Source organism: Danio rerio, chromosome 7 (assembly GCF_049306965.1).
Source record: "Danio rerio strain Tuebingen ecotype United States chromosome 7, GRCz12tu, whole genome shotgun sequence".
NCBI lineage: Eukaryota > Metazoa > Chordata > Actinopteri > Cypriniformes > Danionidae > Danio > Danio rerio.
Genome location: NC_133182.1, coordinates 7,146,132 through 7,167,450, shown reverse-complemented (window position 1 = coordinate 7,167,450; position 21,319 = coordinate 7,146,132). Strand labels below are relative to the sequence as shown.

The following is a 21,319-nucleotide window of genomic DNA, read 5'->3' as shown; positions in this document are numbered from 1 at the left end:
TATCTCCAGTAAAATCCTTAGTGATGTTTGCTAAGTCAAACATAGCAATTACATTTACAATTCCGCTCATACTTAAAGGGATCGTTCAGCCAGAAATGAAGATTCTGTTATGATCTACTCATCCTTTACTTGATACAAACCTCTATGAGTTTCTTTCTGCTGCTGAACACAAAAGCAGATATTCTGAAAAATAATGAAAACTGGTAACTAATGACTTCCACACTAGGAAAAACAAATACAATGGAAGTCAATGGTTACCCATTTCCAGGATTTTTCAGAATCATTCCACACTAGCTTGTATACATATTTTGGAGAATGCTAGATTATATACTGCATACATCCATAAAGTGATAGGAAAAACACAATGGAGGTCAACGTTCACGGGTTTCCAACATTTTTCTAAATATCTTCACACTAGCTTATATACAGTTGAAGTCAAAATTATTAGCCCCCTTTGATTTTTTTTTCTTCTTTTTTAAATATTTTCCAAAAGATATTTAACAGAGCAAGGACATTTTCACAGTATGTCTAATAATATTTTTTCTTCTGGAAAAAGTCTTATTTGTTTTATTTCGGCTAGAATAAAAGCAGTTTTTAATTTTTTATGTACCATTTTAGGGACAAAATTATTAGCTATATTTTTTCTCGATAAGCTACAGAACAAACCACTGTTATACAATAACTTGCCTAATTACCCTAACCTGCCTAGTTAACTTAATTAACCTAGTTAAGCCTTTAAATGTCACTTTAAGCTGTATAGAAGTGTCTTGAAAAATATCTAGTAAAATTTTATATACATTCATCATGGTAAAGATAAAATAAACCAGTTATTAGAAATGAGTTATTAAAATTATTATGTTTAGAAATGTGTTGAAAAAATCTTCTCTCCCTTAAACAGAAATTGGGGAAAAAATAAACAAGCGGTCAAATAATTGAGGAGGGCTAATAATTCTGACTTCGACTGTATATATTTTCACCCTTAAATAAACATTACTACTATGGAAGTCAATGGTTAGAGGTTTTAAGCTTTCTTCAAAATATCCCCTTTTTTGTTTAACAGAAGAAAGAAACTCATGAAGGTTTAGAACCACTTGAGGGAGAGTAAATAGTCAGTCTATTTCATTTTTGGGTGAACTATCCCTTTAAGCATAGCAATCTGTGAAAAACCTCCTAGTGCACCTCTGTATTACTTCATCATTCGTGCTGTAAAAGGTACATGACTGCTGAATAAATGCTTCAATGTTGGGCTGTAATGTTACTTTGCACTCTAAAAATGCATTATTACTCAACGCTGGGTCGATTATGCAAAGCCATGGGTTAGCTGGGTTAAAGAATATCATTTAAATTTAATTGGAATAATTGGGTTTGTCGATATGTGATCAATCGTGGGTTAATACCACCTATCGTTTTTAGAGTGCGATATTCAATCAGACCTTCATTTTTAGATCAATGAGTTTATTTTTTTACTATTACTACTGCTACTTTTAGATTATTTTTACTAATAGAGGTGTTGATCTACATTAGTCTCACGGTTCAGTTACGATTATCATGCCATCGATTCGGTTCAATTCGATATTTCGGTGCATCACGGAGCATTGATGCTGCTTTCCATACACAGTTTTATATTTTCTTCACAGCAGCATTTCTTGTATTGAAATGTATGAATATATTTATATTTATATACTATTTGTAATACAATTTTGTCATTTAATACAAACAGTCAGATATATAAACTGTAACTTTAAACAAAACAAGCATTTAGCAAATAATATAAACATGTAAATATCCAGCTCACTTTCTGATCCTTGTCTAGTTCTCTTACACCCCTTTGATTGGTCACACCCTCAACAAAAACGGTTGCGATTGGCTCTTGCGCGCTGCGTTCTTCACAGATGAGTAACACTGATAAGCGCAGACGGCAGCGGCGATCTCACAGCTGATGTATGATAGACACGGTGGAGAAAACTCTGCAGACACGCGCTCGTTTCTGTATGCAAAAGTAAGGTTGTAAAACAGCCGAGAAGAGAAGAAAAGCCACGCCAGCAGGTCAAATGGGCCACTGTGTGTGAGAAAGAGAGAGAGTCAGAAGAGAGAGAAATGGAGTAGGCTACTTTCATTCTCTCGATCTCAGTGAAATAGGGGCTATTGTTGTATATGTCAGTGAAAGACTGATCCAGCAAACACACACAGTGAAATTGTGCACAGTTTATGAGTTTTAAGTAGTTAAAGCGCTGTAAATACTCGCGATCGCCTCCCTCGTGACAGAGCGCATATGAGGTAAATGATGTCAGTAATAACCGGTTATGATTATTACTGAACCGATACCGAATTGTCCGCGTCTGCATCGCAGTGCACCGAAGAAACAATTAATTTTGACACCCCTAATTACTATTATTATTAGCACCGAAGAAACAATTAATTTTGACACCCCTAATTACTACTATTATTATCATTATTATTATCATTATTTAAGCAGTTATAAGAGTTTGATTAGATCAGAGGTGTCCAAACTCAGTCCTGGAAGGCTGGTGTCCTGCTTAGTTTAGCTCCAACTTGCTTCATTTACATTGTGTTTACATTTACATTTGTGACTTACAAATGAGGACAAGGAAGCAATTTACTAAACTATAAGAGTAACAATAAATAAGTGCTGTAGGCAAGTTTCAGGTATGTAAAGTGTAAGAAGCAAAACATTATTAAATTTTAATGTATTAATGTTTTAATGTTTATAAAATTTTTTGTAGTACAATTAGCGGTAGAACCAGAGAGGGAATTGCAGATTAGGAGGTGGAGTGGAGACTAAATAGTTGAGTTTTTAGTCGTTTCTTGAAGACAGCGAGTGACTCTGCTGTTCTGATGCAGTTAGGAAGTTCATTCCACCAACTGGCCAGATTGAACGCGAGAGTTCGGGAAAGCGTTTTCTTCCCTCTTTGGGATGGAACCAAGAGGCGACGTTCATTCACAGAACGCAAGTTTCTGGAGGGCACATAGATCTGCAGAAGTGAGAGCAGATAAGAAGGAGCAAGGCCAGAGGTCGCTTTGTAGGCAAACATCAGAGCTTTGAATTTGATGCGAGCAGCAACTGGCAGCCAGTGCAAACGGATGAGCAGCGGAATTGACATGTGCTCTTTTTGGTTCATTAAAGACCACTCGTGCTGCTGCGTTCTGAAGCAGCTGAAGAGGTTTGATAGAGTTAGCTGGAAGCCCAGTTAGTAGAGAGTTGCATAAGACCAGTCTTGAGAGAACAAGACCTTGAACAAGGAGTTGAGCTGCATCTTCAATACACTTGCCAAGAAGTTTCTAGTATCTGGTAAGAGCTTGATTAGCTGGTTAATGTGTGTTTGAATCTGAATCTGCCCTGTTGTTTACAAGGCTGTATAAAGCACGAGTGGTTTCGATTTCTCGCTTGCGCTCACCGAGCGTCTATATTTGAAATAACGAACATCTTGAGCTGATGATAATAACGTGCGCTTGATTATTAAAGTGTTTCTGACATCCGATCCTTTTAGAAACGCGAGAGGAAAGCGTGACAAAACAAAGGAGAGATTGATTCTTTCAGCATTTTAAAACATGAACAAACTGCCATGTTTATCTATTATCATCACCTTTTGGGCTATTATGAGCTCGGAATGATGGAATTACTTTCTAACAGAGGCTACATGTGCTGCTGCAGATTAAAGACACCGATATGAGGTTTGCACTGACTGTGGGCTACATGTTGCGTGTTGTTTTTGAACCCAAATAAGGACTACATGTCTGCTGTGTGTAGTTTCTCTGTAGTTGGTAACACATCGGAGACTGTAAGGGTCTGTATGTTCATATTTCCTGCATTTATTTTGTTTTTATAATCGCAGACGTTACAGTAGGCTATTTCACACATCATTGATCTGCAGTTATAATCAAATCATGTTCATAGAAAGGTTAGTAATAAACATTTATACAGAAGTATTTATGTGTGTAAAGCCTCTGTTTTGTGAGAAGAGCTCCTCGTATGATATGTGAGCGACCCATACAGTTTTACTGTAGACATTTCCTCGAGTGAAAATGAGGTCCTCTGAAACTTTGTTGTACAATGTCGTACCATTAGTACCAGTTTGGCAGTGGAAACACAAGCCTGATAAAGGTGACCCGTACCGACCTGCACCATACCGTACTGTAATAAAGATATAACCCGTTTGTAACAACAACATCTAACGTTACATCAGATTTGCGTGAAGCTAAAACAGTTTTAAAACAGAATATTACCTGTTTAAGAGAAATCCTTCAGCCATGGTGACATCCTTTCTCCAGCGTGCAGAGGTAACTCCAATATTGATTAAGGTTTTTAGAAAGTTTTGATTCAGTAGGTTTTCGCATGGCGTTCTGCGGAGATGCGTACAAACGGCTGAGCAGTTGTTCAGATCTGCATTTGCTGACAGACAGATTGGGCTACTTATCGGAATTATGAGAGATGTCGGTCCGACTCTATTTAATTGGATGAACATATTTTAGTTTTATGCCTTACCCAAAATATAAAAATACATATAAACACTTTTAGATCATTTACTTTAATCAGTACTATTAGACTGTTAAGATACTTTCAACCAGCACAACAACAAATGCTTCTGAAGACAGTCACCTACTGCATCTTTAAACTAAATACAGCAAAATCTAACATTGGAGACCACTGATGTAGAGCAGGGGTTCCCAAACTTTTCAGCCCGCGACCCCCAAAATAACAACGCCAGTGACTCGCGACCCCCAATATCCTCTGAGGTGGTTATAAATACAGAAACCTTGCATGCAATGACGCAGACACACCAATTAAATTTGTGTCAATGCTTTAAATGTGCCAGAAAGTATAACCTGATGTTATAAAATCAAAATGCATCTGACGCTATTGCTGCCTTTATTATAATGTAATTACCCCAGGGGTCGCAATCCAATAGAACTAGTAACTATAAGCTACTATAGTAACTATATAGTATATAGTAACTATAAACGACTATTTTTATTTTCAGTATAGTTATGGATAAAATAAGTTAATTCTCATGGTTTAATAAAAATAAATAAATTTTTGGAAATCACCAGGCGACCCCCCTTCATTGCCCCGCGACCCCTCGGGGGGTCCCGACCCCCACTTTGAGAACCACTGATGTAGAGAATAGTGAATGGAGGGTATTGGGGTGATTTGTGATTCAGCAATCATCTCAGAAAACCCGCAATTCAGGCTCAATACTTACCTTTCTCATTCTCAGGCACCAACGTCTCAATCGGAGGTTCGATTTCTCCTGCTTCCAGAAGGAGGCTTTTGGCCTGTGTCAGAAATCTCCTCATTCCCTGAAGCATCTCCACTGCAGAACTGTGCACTGAGGCCTCCATTTCTTGCCTTTTCTTCTCTAAGAAGTCCTGAACCAGTGATCCAAACGTGGAGCGCCTGTCCCGGGAGAGTTCGTCTACCAATCTGGCAACTCTGCGCTCGGGAGCGAACACGCACACAAAGGCGGCCGTCATGCGGCGTAGAGTGGAGGTGGGGTTTGCGGATGGGAATCGGGTCCCGCGGGCAGCAGGCGGCCATTGGTGGGCGAGGTCAACCTGCGAGTGGACATGGGAAGATAACCGGATTCAAGGTTACCGCGGAAAAGTCAAGTTGTTAAAAATCACAATAAATTTAGGTTATATTGTTCCTATGATTTATGCAATTTTTTAGTTTTTTAGGGCTGTTAATTAATTAAAAAATAACTAATTAATCACACTTTTGTGTCATTAATTATGATTAATCATGAAAAGCCATATTTATTACAGAGATAAAAGACTTAAAGACTAATAAATAGTCTAATACAGTGATTCTCAAACTGTGGTACATGTACCACTAGTGGTATGCAGGCTTCCTTCTAGTGGTACTCGGAGGAATGAAATATGTCATGTACATGCTACATATATTTCAAAATTTATCAAAAATTCTGTATATAATATGCCATATATGATATATAGCCTATATTTCTGAGGTAATTTGCCACGTTTTTTTTAAACTATGCAGAGTTGCCTACTATGCTACTGTATTTCAATACTGCTCATTTTGGTGGTACTTGGAGAGACAATTTTTTGGTGGTACTTGATGAAAAAAGCTTGAGAACCACTGGTCCGATAAATAGTCTAATAAAGACTTCTTACAGGGACTTTGGTCACACCATCTCTAAACATTTAAATCTAAACAGTTTTGAGGGATACAGACACCGCAAGGACTATAGAATACATATAGAATGCCTAAAAGAGACTTATTTAGACACAGTCAAAGATGTTAGGTGTTTTCTCTTGTTGCTAGGAAACACAGACACGCACACAAACAAACACACACACGCACAGACAACGTGCGCAGTACAGCGCACCCGGTAAGCATTTCCTCAACTTCCTCAGCGATTCATCAACATGCACAATCATTAAATTTGCCTAAACTAAGCGTTCTAAAGTATGGCTGTATTTTACAAACAAGGATTCTGACACAGCAACGTGAAGCAGACACTATACAAAAGTTGCGTGTGGGGGGACACACGTCAAACTTAATGAAACATTTGAGGGCTCATGGAATCAACTTATAGGCAGAAGAATGGGCTGTCTTTGACAGCTTGCGACATCATCTGGCAATTTCACTGATTACATTTACATGGACACCAATACTCTGATTTTATGATTAAGATAATACTCTACTATGCAACCAGCGATTTTTGATTACCTTAAAGGACCACCCGAGTCATGAAATGAAGAGGTTTTTCTTTCTGTTCGCCATGCGGTATCAAATTCCATCAAAACAACACTCTTCCAGCAGTCCTTATTTCATATTTTCATCTAATAATTGTCACGAGGCATCAACAATATGCTACTGAATGAGAGTGAACTGCTGAACTGCAGTTAAAGTCTAAAGATTAAAAATGAAACACCCGAAATTGCATGAAACTCTGGAGGAAACACTGGATAGCCTGGTGATGCGACAATAATTGTTTTATACTGAAACTTTCCTTCTAAGAGTCAGGGCTCGAAATTGCGACCATTTTGGTCGCATATGCGCCCGAAAATTAATCTATGCGACCTCATAATATATTTGGGCGCATTAGTGCGACTGTAGATAATGGTTGTAGTGCGACCTGTTTTGATTTTTTGTAAAAACGTGCTGAATCGCTCTTCCCTGCCGCTATATTGGTTCATATTTGCTGTCAATCACTCAAGCTATTCCGCTGTCAGATGACAGGGAAGGAGCTTTTATGACCACGGGAAATGCAAACGGCTGAAGAGTAAAAACTTAAAGCACACAGGTTTGCAAACCCCACCTAAAATTGAGGCGCAGATGAAAGCGATCATGACACGTCACGTGGTGAATAATGATCCGCCAGCTGAGATCAATCGAGTACGCGCGTCATGGAGAAGGCGCACGAATCTCCATGCGTCGCATTCACTGCGTGTTCAGCGCAAATGTCCGCTAAAAGTCAAATCTACTACTGTACATATCATCGCCAAAGCAGCTCGCCTTTACTAAGTTTACACTGAAACTGCGTCTCATAACAAACAGCGGTATTACGCCGGTGGTATTCGCAAGAATCTTGCGCTGCCTGCTCATAAATTGGGTCGGCTGACTCGCCAGCTTTTCCACAAACATGAAAAGACAAAAGACTGAACCTTTAAATTGACACAAACTGAAACCAAAACTTTTAAAGAGTAATAGAAGTGAGACTTTACTTACTTTCTTTTGTCTATTCTTTTTTGAGGTGTATATTATTTTTATTTTTTATTTATTTACTGATGACTGCTTTGCAGCTTTCATCATTGAATTGAATGATTTATTATAATCTTTTGTTTGTTTTGTAGCAGAAATATTATTTATTAAATTGACATGCATATAAAAACAGCAGTACAAAATAAACATTTCTTACTGCAAAGCTTGATTTTTGTTTGATGCAAACTATACAATTATTTTTCATAAAGTAACAGACTTTTTATAGCAGATAACCTACATTCATGCACATTCAAGGCAGTATCATAATGAAAATGTAATTCATTGTTATTATTATTGTCATTTTCATCATCATTATTTTCTATGGCCTAATTATTAGACATTCATTTTGGATTTATTGCACACAAATATCAATGTCTTCGCAGCATTAGTTAGATAGTTGTTTCTGTTTTTTGTCAGTCCTATTGATGTTGTTTTAAAATACAATAAATCCTTTAAAAAGCAATTTGCAGCGGTGCTCATTCAGTTTTGGCGGGTGCTCCTAAATTTTTTCTGGTGCTCCTAAATTTATTTTGGTGCTCCTAAATATTTGAAGTTGGGAGCACCGGTGCTACCAAGTAAAAAAGTTAATTTCTAGCCCTGAAGAGTGCTTCCTTGGTCTTATCCATATTTCTTTGCATGTTAAACACACCTCGGCCACAAAAGGAAATAAAAAACTGCAACTGCGTTAATTGCGTTAATTTTTTTACGTGTTAAATATTTCAAATTAATCGCATGCGTTAACGCACTAATTTTGACAGCCCTAGTTTTTTTTAATAACTATTTTATTTAGTTTTTTTAGAGCAACAGTATCTCCAGCAGAAAGAGATGGTTCATATTAGGGCTGCATCCTATTGGAAAAAAACATTGCCATACTTTTTTTGTCTACAATTTATATCGCGACATGAATATAATTTCAAAAGATAACTTATAACACTATTTAGAGGAAAAAAACAGCAATTTTAGACTGATTGAGACAATTTTGTAGGAAAGTATCTGCATAAAACAGGCCTATAATAAACTAATTAGAAGCATATTACAACAAAGCCAATTTCAAAGAAGATGCAAATGAAATATATTGTGTTTTAAGATTATTTAACTGTGGAATTAGTATTGAAGCACAGAAATTCACTGTTTAATTTGTATAGGCTTCATTGTAAAAGTAAATACAATTATTCGTTGTTATAGCTTTAACTTTATAACTTCTTGGTTTAAACTGGCTTGAAATCTCACACAGTCACGGGTCTTTAGAACAGAGATGTCCAAGCCAGAGCCCGCGGGAAAAAGTTGGCCCATGGTAACTTTTAATTTGGCCCACAATCCCATATGATAATGGTTTAGAGATTGTAATTTTAAATTTAATGTAAACTTAAACTTGTTTGTTTTATTGTTAAGCTACCAAAAAAAAATCTGAAATAACAAATTTCAATTTAAATGGTGTAAATGTATCAGATTTAAAATGTACATATGACAGAGAGAGGACAATGCAGAGACTTTGGTGGGTGAATCAAGGTCAAGGCAGATTCTGCTTGACTAGTGTATTCAACATTGAACTCCACTGTTATAAATGTGATTATGTTTTTATTGGAATACGTTATAATTAAAAGGTTTTACTGTATAAGTTAATACAATTCAAAGTAAAGTTTTCTATTTATTTTTTAATATTATGAAAAAATAATATGAATTAGGAAACGGCAACTTTAATGTAAAATAGTTTGGTATGTGTATCATCAACCCACAGTTCTCAATGATATTTGGTTTGCAAAATCCAAAATAGTTTGGGCATGGGTGTTTCCCAGTACTGGGTTGCAGCTGGAAGGGCATCCGCTGTGTAAAATGTATGCTGGAATAGTTGGCAGCTCATTCCCCTGTGGCCACTCCTGATGAATCAAGGGACTAAGCCGAAAATGAACGAATGAACATTGCAATATCTATCCTAAAATGATATATTGTGCAGCTCTACTCCACATCAAGAGCTACTGGTCAGCCCACCATTCAGGAAACATCTGAAACTATAATTATTGTAAAAAGCGCTATCCAAATAAACTTGAATTGAAAAACACATCTCTTATGAACCAACGTCCAAACCTGCTTTAGACTTGAACAGAGATGTGTTTTATTCAATTCAATTCAATTCAGCTTTATTTGTGTAGCGCTTTTACAATGTAGATTGTGTCAAAGCAGCTTCACATAAATGGTCATAGTAACTGGATCAGGGTAGTTCAGTTTTTAGTGTTTAAGTTCAGTTCAGTTTAGCTCAGTTCAGTGTGGTTTGAAGTCGTTATTGAGAGTCCAAACATTGAAGAGCAAATTCATCGATGAGTAGCTTTACAGATCCTGAACCATGTAAAACAGAGGCGACAGCGTTTTACTTTACATCCAAAGAAAAGAAAGATCTCCAAAGTCGCCCTTTCAAGTTACTGTATAATTAAAGTTTTTAAAACTAATGAAGACACCAGACGTCAATGAATTTAATGATTTAGCCTGACCTGTTTACTGCTCCAAAATACTTAAAATGTTTCTTAAACAAAAATATATTGCGTTTAATAGGGATAAAGTTGTTGTTTTGTTACCCAGACATATAAAAAGAGCTAATTTTTGAGCAGTAATCGCAATAAACAGTGATATATTTATCCAAAATTATCGTACCATCAGAATCTTATCCCAGCCCATGCCTACCTGTGTGTCCTCTTCCTCCAAACTGCTGAAGGAACTATTGCTGTCCAGTTCAGCAAGGGAAGGAGCTCGAGTCCTTTCCAAAGCAAGACACACCTCGCCATCTTCAGGGTCTTTGTTGAGTTGGGGTAAGGAGTTACTCTAGAAAACCATGTCAAAACAAAACAAAGTTATCATTATTACAAAGCACATCATTATTATAACCCTTAAATGTCACATGAAAATAAAATACATTTTTTAGATGTTAGTATCAGTATTGTTAGTTCTTAGGATATCTATAAGCTAGTGTGCTCCAAAACAGTGCCAAAACTTGTTGTGAGGAGACATAAACCAGATATAAGGCTTGTAGTTTGTCACCTCCACCTAAATGGATCAACAGTTTTATTAATGTCACCTCATACTTCAGTTTCTCATTAAATCTTCTGACCAATCAAATGCTCTCTTGTGTCTCACATGCCCCGCCCCCTTCAAGACGCTTCACATTTGATGCATTTGATATCAACCACTCTCACTGGCAGAGCGGTCATAAAACAAAACGCTATTGGCTGTTTTCTTTTTTTAAAGGGGAGGAAATACTCTATGCCCCGCCCTCTTTTCATCTTTTAGTTAAGATTACGTCAAACATCGAATAAATGCAAGTCTCTGAGCATTTCACAAGACCTTTACAGGGAAAAAAATGTCATCCTCGCATGTTCTGGCTAAATGGATTCTATATATATATATATATATATATATATATATATATATATATATATATATATATATATATATATATATATATATATATATAAATATATTTTAGGGATGCAACAATAAAGTTAGCCCATGGTTCAATACGTACCTCGGTTTTTTGACACGTGATTTTTTTTTATTCTATAGGCAATAGGAACAGTAAAAGATTAAGGAGAAAAAATAAAAATTATTTATTGCAATGCTCATTTTGTTTTACTTAAAAGCCAAGAAAAGTACTCCAGCTCCTAGTGTATTGTATAAAAAAAAATTAACACTGAAATCTGACAGCTGCTGGTAGCCCATGTACACACTGGGGAACACATAAAATCCTGCACTTTGAAAATAAACATACATGTGAAGTTTCAAATAAACACATTTGTACTTAAGTAAACATAAATAAACCATCTTAATTATCTTGGTGCTGAAAAAATGTGAGACTGTAGTCTGTAATGAATCGAGTGCGTTTATAAGATGACAAATGCCCATATCTCCAATCACTGAAAACGGCTGCAAATCTTTAGCAATAAACATCCGCGCTGCCTTTCAGCGGGGGATTGTTGCTGTTTGAAGGACTTTATTACCTTCTCTGCTATCCTGCCATCAGCCAGAGATATTGCCGAGTGATGGCGCTGCAGATGTGCAGTCATGGTTATACGTGTAAAACAATGCACAGTTTTTTTATTCACCGTTTTTTCTTTTATTGGCATTATACTTTTTGGCAAAACCGAAATGTCCTCACTCTACAGATCTGAAAGACGCCGGCGCTTTCTCGTACTGTTGCCTCACTTCACCGCCGCTCGCAATGTAAAGTGTGGAATGATGGTCAAGCGCCCCCTAACTTTAGAGCATAGTGAATGGATATTTATTCACGGGGAGGAGTCTCCTCACCTCAGCTCATGGATTTAGAGGCACACACAGTCAATTCAGAAAGATAAAAAACACACATAAATTATTTAAACGCAAAACTGAGAAAACCGCAATTCACAAGCATGTATTAAACCGTGGAGGTCGTACCGTATGGTTCAATATCATACTGAGAACCGTGGCATCCCTAATATATATATATATATTACACACACAAACACACACAAACACAAACACACTTATTTGACAAACACACTTACACAAATATTTGACTATATGGGCCCTATCATACACCGGCGCAGTGGGCCGCAAGACGCGGCACAATAGTCTTTTGGTAGTTTCAGCTTGGCGCAAGAGTAGTTTTGAGGCGTTGCGCTACACTGTTTAAATAGCAAATGCATTAGCGCTCATATGTGCGCTCATAGGCGTTCTGGTCTAAAAAGGAAGGCGTTCTGAGGCGGACCGCTGGCGCGTTGCTATTTTGAGAAACTATAATAGATTTTTCATTAGACAAAAACTAACCCGGTCTAAACTCCAGCGCAGAGTTGCGCCTCGCTTACCACTGCTTAATACGCAGGAGAGAGAGCAATAGGCAAATATCTTTACATATAAAAAAATGTAAATATTAAGGATATATATAGGATATAATAAGAATAGATATAGGATATAAATATAAAGGATTAAAATATTACAAAACATATTATTTTCTAGCCTACATAAATATGAAAAACCACTGCTTTTATGTCTTCTTCATCTCGGGAGGCTTTTTCAGTTCATTCATAACAATTTGCTTTTGTATAATGTTATTATTATTAGCAGTATTATTTATTATATCCATATTTATATTTGTTTTATTAAAAACAAGCTTAGATTTGCCCACCTGTCAGGTTTTAGACCATATGGGGCACAGCATGTGTTTTAGGATATAACTCAGGTTTTTGAGCACATTTTGTTATTATTGTTGATTTATTCGTTTGCTGGAAATTAGAACTGAATTTAGAAATAGTTTTAAAACAAATATTTGTGCTTAACAAGCAAAATTAATTATTTATAGGCTAATGGATGTCTGTGCGTAAAGGTTTCCCTATCCAAGAACGAAAGTGAAAGTGATTCATTATCTCTCATTCTCACGCAGTGGATGCTCTGTTTAAGTTTTCTGTTAAAAAAACTGTTAACTGTTTGCTTGTGAAATGCTCAGTTTTTTTTCACTTAGACTTACTTTGCGTCCTGTAAATAGCGAATGCGCTCTTGGCGCGACGCAGCTGACTCTTAAAGGGAATGGGAGATGAGACTCTGATTGGTTTATTCTCAAAACACACCTATAACTCATTCAGAAAATAAACTCAACCCTTTTAGAACATACGCCGCAGGGCAGGGCAGATTTCCCGTCCTTAAATTAGCAAAAACGCGTCCTGACACGCCCTGAAAGCGTTTGCGCCCTGCGTTTTGCGCATGGACCGTCAAAATAGAGCCCTATATTTTTCAGGACACTTTATAGCTTAAGGACTATACAGCTTAAAGTGACATTTAAAGGCTTAACTAGGTTAATAAGGTTAACTAGGCAGGTTAGGGTAATTAAGCAAGTTATAATGAAGGTTTGTTCTGTAGACTATCCAAAGATATATAGTTTATATATAGTTATATATAGTTTAAAGACGCTGATAATATTGTCCGCATGTCGTCCAGCTCTACTTACAGGTGGAATCTGTCCCAGCATCTGTTCATCCTCTTCTTCTGAGGTGGGAGTGAGTGCTGGGGTCCGCCTAAGCACACTTAACCCTCCCGTCCGTCTTCTCTCCGAATTCTGTCCGTGTGTTTCCCCTGGGTTAAGTTCAGATTCTCCCCCCGACAGGCTGAGCGAGGTTTCGTTGGACACCCGGATCCTCAGGCTGCGTTTGAAGCGGTGCCGTTTGTGGGATGCGGTTCTGCTGGGTTGCGGAGGCTGAAGGAATAATGGATTGACAAAACATGGGCTGATCAACCTGGATGTCCTGTGGGGTGCTGAGGGCGGAGGGGGGCCATTCGGTAGTCCAGGGGACGTCTGAGAGCTCCAGAACTCTGATTGCAAAGAGTGAAACAATGATGAAAACACATGCGCCTGTGTCAGGAACATTAAATACATATGAAATAATGACCTGGGTGTTTTCTGAAAACACTGTAAAAAATGCTGGTTTCCACACAAATCCTTTATGTTCTGACAACACACATCTAGTAGGCTATTTTTCTTTTTTTTTAATATTTAAAAGGACAAATATCTCTAGGACAGTAGAGATTTCAGACAGGAAAGCATTGGGAGCAGAGAGAGGGGAAGGATCGGCAAAGGACCTCGAGCCGAGAATTGAACTTGGGTTGCCGTGGGCACATTGGTGCTATATGTCAGCGCACATTACCACTAGGCTATTGGCACCGACTAGTTTTTAACAGCAGATGTGATCTAGGCTAGTTTTTTAAGGCTAGTTTTTAACAGCAGAAGACACGCTAAGCTAGTTTTTAACAACAAATGACGCTCTAGGTTAGTTTTTAACAGTAGATGGTGCTTTGGGCTAGTTTTAACAGCAGATGACACTCTATGCTAGTTTTTAACAGCAGTTGGTGCTTAAGGCTAGATTTTAACCACAGATCCCTGCTGAAAAATCCAGCTTAAACCAGCCTAGGCTGGTTGGCTGGTTTTAGCTGGTTGACCAGGGTGGTCTTAGAGGGGTTTTGGCCACTTCCAGGCTGGTTTCCAGCCATTTCCAGCCTGGTCTTAGCTGGTCAGGCTGAAAAAATGACCAGCCAAATCCAGCTAAAACCAGCTTGACCAGCCTGGTTTAAGCTGGATATAGCTGGTTTTGGCTGGACTCCCAGCTTGGCTAGGCTGGTCAAGCTGGTTTTAGCTGGTCATGTCCCAGCCTGACCAGCTAAGACCAGGCTGGAAGTGGCCAAAACCCCTCTAAAACCAGCCTGGTCAACCAGCTAAAACCAGCCAACCAGCTTAGGCTGGTTTAAGCTGGATTTTTTAGCAGGGATGGCACTCTACAATAGTTTTTAAGGCTAGTTTTAAAAAGCAGATGGCGCTCTAGACTAGTTTTTAACAGCAGACAGCGCTCTAGGCTAGTTTTTAATAGAAGATGGCACTCTACGCTAGTTAGGGCTGCACGGTGGATCAGTGGGTAGCATGTTCGCCTCACAACAAGAAGGTCACTTGTTCAAGCCTTGGCTGGGCCAGTTGGCGTTTCTATGTGTAGTTTGCATGTTCTCCGCTTGTTAGTGTGAGTTTGCTCCGGTTTCCCCCACAAGTCCAAAGGCGAGGTACAGATGGCACTGTAGGCTAGTTTTTAACAGCATATGGTATTCTACACTAGTTTTTAAGGCTAGTTTTTAAGAGCAGATGATGCTCTAGGCTAGTTTTTTAAAGGACAGACGGTGCTCTAGCCTAGTTTTTAACAGCAAGCGGTGCTCTAGGCTAGTTTTTAACGGCAGGCGGTGCTCTAGGCTAGTTTTTTTAACAGCATATGGTACTCTACGTTACATTTTAAAGCAAGTTTTAACAGCAGATGGCGCTCTAGGCTAGTTTTTATCAGGAGATGGTGCTCTGGGCTATTTTTTAACAGCAGATGGCGCTCTAGGTTATTTTTTAACAGCAGCTGACACTCTAGATTAGTTTTTAACAGCAAATAGTGATCTAGGCTATTTTTTGTACAGCAGATGGGACTCTACGCTACTTTTTAAGGCTAGTTTTAACAGCAGACAATGCTCTAGGCTAGTTTTTAACAGCATATGGTATTTTACACTAGTTTTTAAGGCTAGTTTTAACAGCAGACAATGCTCTAGGCTAGTTTTTAACAGCATATGGTATTTTACACTAGTTTTAAGGGCTAGTTTTAACAGCAGATGGTGCAGTGGTGCTCTAGGCTAGTTTTTAGGGCTAGTTTTAAACAGCAGATGGCGCTCTAGGCTAGTTTTTAACAGCAGATGGCGCTCTAGGCTAGTTTTTAACAGCAGATGGCACTCTAGGCTAGTTTTTAAGAGCAGATGATGCTCTAGGCTAGTTTTTTAAAGGACAGACGGTGCTCTAGGCTAGTTTGTACAGCAGACGGTGCTCTAGGCTAGTTGTTTAACTGCATTTGGTACTCTACGCTAGTTTTTAAAGCTAGCTTTAACTGCAGATGGCCCTCTTGGCTAGTTTTTAATAGCAGATGGCACTCTAGGCTAGTTTTTAACAGCAGATGGCACTCTAGGCTAGTTTTTAACAACAGATGGTGCTCTAGACTAGAATTTAACAGCAGACAGTGCTCTAGGCTAGTTTTTAAGAGCAGATGGTGCTCCAGGCTAGTTTTTAAGGTTAGTTTTTTATTAGTAGAAGGTGCTCTAGGCTAGTATTTAACAGCAGATGTATTTGATAAATTAAAATTAGGCAAAAATTATCCATATGATTTACTGCTTCAGCCCAAATTCTCTAGTACTGTGATGCTACAATTTATTGTCCCATGGGGAGAAGAAGAAATTGTGGAAAACAGTGACAAGACAAATTCAAGATGGCGGATGTCCAAATTCCAAACAAACTTTTTTAACAGTCAGGATAAATGTTCAAACTCAAATGTAGCACCTGTGCAAGTTCATGAGCAGCTTTAGTAAAAATAAAATGCAAATTTTGTAGGAAATGCAATTACTGAATGATGGGACCATTAACAACAACAGTTGATGAAACGACAAAACCACAGCGCATGTATAAGCACAGAACTGGAAGTAAGAGGGTGTTAAGGATACTAAGTGGGTGTTTACATGCAAGAGCTACAGGTACAGCAGCAAAAAGGACAACTTAGTTTTAAGTGTTTCAAAGTGGGTGGGAAAAGGTCATGAAATGCATATAGTTTATTACCTAGACCCAGATGTGAAATGCTTTCCAGCTGGGTGTGTGTCACGGCCTGTATAATTGCTTCTGGGAGCTCGAGCGGGAAAGGCAAAACATCTCTGTTTAACACACACAAAGAGCAGAAATTACATAATACAGTTACAGATCCTTCACAGGAATCATTTACCTGTGCTGTTTGTTGATGTGTTGTACCTGCTGATGGTGTAAAATGCCACTAGTCTGCAGAGATCAGGGAAGCTCAGGGCGGAACTTTCTAGAGAAAATGCTAAATAGTGAAAAAGAAGAGTTTAATACATATCAATGTTCCATATTTAAAAAAAAACAGATTTACTGGGGACTTGAGAGTGCCAAGGCCCAATCCCAATTCTGTTTTTGTTCCCCCACCCCTTCCTCTTGGCCCTTAAAACAAGAGTGTGAAGGGGTAGGACTTCAAACTTACTTCTAAATAGTGGGACAGCCCTACAACACCAGCACTCGTCATCATATTTCGTCATAAGCTCTTATCTCGTATGAGAATGACAATGTCGACTGCTGTAGTTATTGCGTTATTTTTTAGTATTTATCTTCAGGAAATCAATGAAGGCAACAATATCATGTTATCATAACAACAAAATGTGTCAATAAGCTTGTAACTGTACTGTGCATTTACACCGGGGCCATGTCTGTTTAAGAACTAGATTAAAGACACATCTCTTTGTATTACCATCAGACGTCGCGTTAACCAAATATTTTACGTCATTGACGGAATTTTTTCAGCAGTGACGGAAAAATCTGAAGGTGATCCGTCATTTTGAGGGATTATGCTGAGGGTGATCTATTGTAATTTGTAGCTAACTGTAATTCCCACTCCTGTCCAGCTGATGGCGATTGCCCTTGTTTTGTCCCCTCTTTGTCACCGCTGCGTACAGTTGCAAAAATGTCGCAGCAGCTGAGTGTGAGAAGTTGTGATATTTATAATAAAGGTGAAAAAAGAGAAAGTGATGCAGTGGACGATGAAGAACAATACGATCCAACCAAGCGGCCGCTAGCAAGTGCACTACAAAATAATTTATTCATTTTCATTATTATTTTCATTATTATTTGTTTTTTGCAATCAATAAATGTTTATTATTAATTATTTTGTCCTTTGTTTGATTATTTTTGCTATAGGATATGTATGCTGATTGCATTTTATTCAAAGGTTAAACGCAGTGCCTACACTTCGTGTTTACATTATAGCCTGCGTTTGCTGTTATATCAACTCAAATGGTTGTAATACTATGTATCAAGTACCAAATTTAATACCAAAAGGTATATGAAGGTATATGAAGACCAGCGCCAGCTCTTGGCCGCAGCGCACATTACTCGCGGGCCGATTCTGGCTCGGATGTGGCTGTGTTGCCTCGCTTACGGCCGCCACATCTGGCCGGAATCGGGCAGTAAGTCCACAGGCATCAGGCCTGAGTACGGCAGCCGGAGTCTCCGACAGGAGAGAATCTTGCCGGAAATGGCCTGAGTGTATTTTGCTATCTGGGGTGCTTTGGAGTGCATTGTGAGCACTACCGGACTCAAACGGGTGCAGCTGCGCCCCTGGTGCTTACCAGAAGGTTCCAACTGGCCCATATCTATCAGCTGATGACCACTGATAATGCCCATTCAATCGAGTGATAACATTCGAATCAGCTAGATGACTTAAGGCCTTAAGGCTCAAATATTGTGCTACTTTACCAAGGAAAGGGGATTTTATTTAGATAAAACATTTCATACACAATGGTATTTCAAAGCACTTTACACAAACAAGTATAAGAAAAAACAAACAAATATTAAAAATGATTAAAAACAGATTAAAATGTCCTTAAAACTGGTTATAAAAGAATGAAAAAGAAAAGAAAGAAAGAGAAGTGTGATCCGTGGGACGCAGCAGCTAAACAGTTGTGTTTTCAGTCTTGATTTGAATGTGCCTAATGTTGGAGCACATCTGATCATTTCTGGAAGCTGATTCCAGCAGCAGGGGGCGCTGTTAGTAGCTGCAAGCTGATACACCCCGCTTTGACTGAACTCTTGGAATTTCTAGTTTAATTATTCTAAAGATCTGAGAGATCTGATACGTTTGTAGGCCTAGGCCATTTAGTGATTTTTAGACAAGTAATATAGAGTGGGGAAAATATGTATTGAACATGTCACTATTTTTCTCAGAAAACATATTTCTAAAGGTGCCGTTGACTTAAAATTTTACCCAGATGTCGGTAAATCCATATATGCAAAGAAAACAAATCTTATTAGTTTACAAATGATGTTATGCATAATAAAATGAAATGACGAAGGGGAAAAGTATTGAACACATGAAGAATGGGAGGTGTAGAAAGGCAGTGAAAGCCCAGACAGCAGCTGAAATCTCTCAGTAGTTCTTCAGCAACCCTCTGCCCTTCACCAGTGTAAATGAGTATCAGCTGCTTCAGTCCAACATCTACATTAGCAGGAGGATGAAGATGAAGCCAGGGTGGACACTTCAGCAAGACAATGATCCAAATCACAGCCAAGGATCACAGCTCAAATGCTTTCAGAGAAAGAAAATCAAGCTGTAGAATGGCCCAGCCAATCACCTGATGTGAATCCAATATAGATACAAAATAAAGCTCAGATTTGGTAGACGAGACCCACAGAAGCATCAAGATTTTGACACTCTGATGAAGTCTGTGGAAAAGCTCACACCTGAACAATGCATGAGGCTTCATTCTCTATATGAGAGGCGTCTTTAAGCTGCCATCATTAATGAAGCCTTTTATATAAAGTATTAAACACACCTCAGTAGTTCACGCTTTCATCTTGTGTCATTTAATTGTTATTACACACAACTAATCTTTCAGATTTGTTTTGTTTCATTTTTATGTTTGTTTGTTTGAATTTTTTATCAAAATCTGGTTCAATTCCATGTCAACAGCTTCTTTAGAAATATTATTTCTTTAAGAAATACTTATTTTCCCCGCTACATACAGAAAAAAAATACTTAAAGGGCACCTATGGTGAAAAATCTACTTTTAAATCTTTTTGGATAAACATATGTGTAGGTATAGTGTATAGACTGTCACATTGGGGTGATATAAACATACAAGCTCCTTTTTTTTCAAATTTAACAACATAAAAATGGTGGACCAAATGGAGCGGTATTGAGATCGACCGCAACTTGACGTAAGACTGCAGTCCCCCCGCCCACCAATATCGATTGACAGGCATGCATTACCACATCCTCAGTTTGGTGTTTCACATCTGACATTTTCAGCGTGTGAGTCAAACCGATGTCCCCAAAGAAACACCCTTGTTCTATTTTTGGATGTTAGGCTCATTGGGCTCAACAGAAGAGCCTTCAACGTCTTCCTGTGAATGCGCAACAGATTTTACATTTAGCGGTCATTTGCGCTGAACACGCAGTGAATTCAACGTATCGATATTCAGGTCATTAAAAACAGCTGATCCACCGAGTCTTTCAGCACTCTCTCTGAAAACATTCTATTGATCTCATCTGGCGGATCAACATTAAACACATGGGCTGCGTCCGAAACTGCATACTTCCATACTATATACTACGCTAAAATCAGTTTGTGAGCCGAGTAGTATGTCCGAATTCATAGAATTCGAAAAACAGTATGCGAGAAGTACCCGGATGACTTACTACTTACGGCGAGATTCTGGAGAGCGCATCCCATGCATGCTGCGCTATCCCATGATGCCCCGCGAGCGAATTCATGAATGGGAGTAAAGCGACGCAAATTACGCAGGTACAGTACATCACGTGACTATGTCAATATGGCGGATGTAGTACGTCCGAATTCCATTCATACTTTTCACATTCATACTGTATAGAACGTACTTTTCTAACTGCCGAGTAGTATGTTTAAATTCCAACGCAGTACCTACTGAGTAGTAGACGGTTTCGGACGCAGCCTAGATCTTTCTCATCAGCACAATTGTTTGTAACTTTAGTTGGGTTTTTGCAAACATGTGTACTTTTCATTGTGTCTTCCTCAAACTTCAGCCGTTTGCATTTTCCACGGTCACAGAAGCTCCTCGTCATCTCAACAACAGTAGGTGAGACTGTAAAGTGTGAGTGTTGCCTCGCGTCCCTAAATTGGAAATAACAAACTTGCCTTAGATATAATCTTTTTCAAAGTTATTCCAGTGTGTGTGGTTATTAGTCTCATGTACTTTAAACTAGCACACAGTTGGCATAACTTTGTTTATTTGCCGCAGTTGTTTCATGCAGAAACACTGTGTTGAGAAGCCTTTACGATTAATTCACCGTGACGAGTTAAAGCGTGGCTAATAGTGAAACCGGTTAATCGTTACATCCCTATATGGATGACACATGCATCGTTACATAGCGGCTGTAAAACTATACAAAGACACAAATGATTTTTTAAGTACCACTCTGACATATTCTAGCACATTAGGAATATTGATTCCTCAACAGT

The 21,319-nt window shown here is 38.4% G+C and overlaps 2 protein-coding genes across 3 annotated transcripts in view; both read right to left on the bottom strand.

The window, feature by feature from the left end:
* rin1b (Ras and Rab interactor 1b) overlaps positions 1 to 21,319 on the bottom strand; it is an 85,454-nt gene that overhangs the window by 26,369 nt on the left and 37,766 nt on the right. For both annotated transcript variants that reach the window (XM_073908017.1, XM_073908016.1), the window contains 5 exons: positions 17,064 to 17,136; positions 16,878 to 16,969; positions 13,713 to 14,074; positions 10,424 to 10,561; positions 5,223 to 5,574 (listed from right to left, as the gene is read on the bottom strand). In XM_073908017.1, coding sequence (XP_073764118.1) covers positions 5,223 to 5,574; positions 10,424 to 10,561; positions 13,713 to 14,074; positions 16,878 to 16,969; positions 17,064 to 17,136 — 1,017 coding nt within the window. The remainder of the gene's footprint in view (positions 1 to 5,222; positions 5,575 to 10,423; positions 10,562 to 13,712; positions 14,075 to 16,877; positions 16,970 to 17,063; positions 17,137 to 21,319) is intronic.
* Positions 12,993 to 21,319, bottom strand: part of actn3b (actinin alpha 3b) — a 297,251-nt gene continuing 288,924 nt past the window's right edge. The window contains exon 14 of the transcript XR_012382303.1: positions 12,993 to 13,489. The gene's annotated coding sequence lies outside the window, so the exon portion shown is untranslated. The remainder of the gene's footprint in view (positions 13,490 to 21,319) is intronic.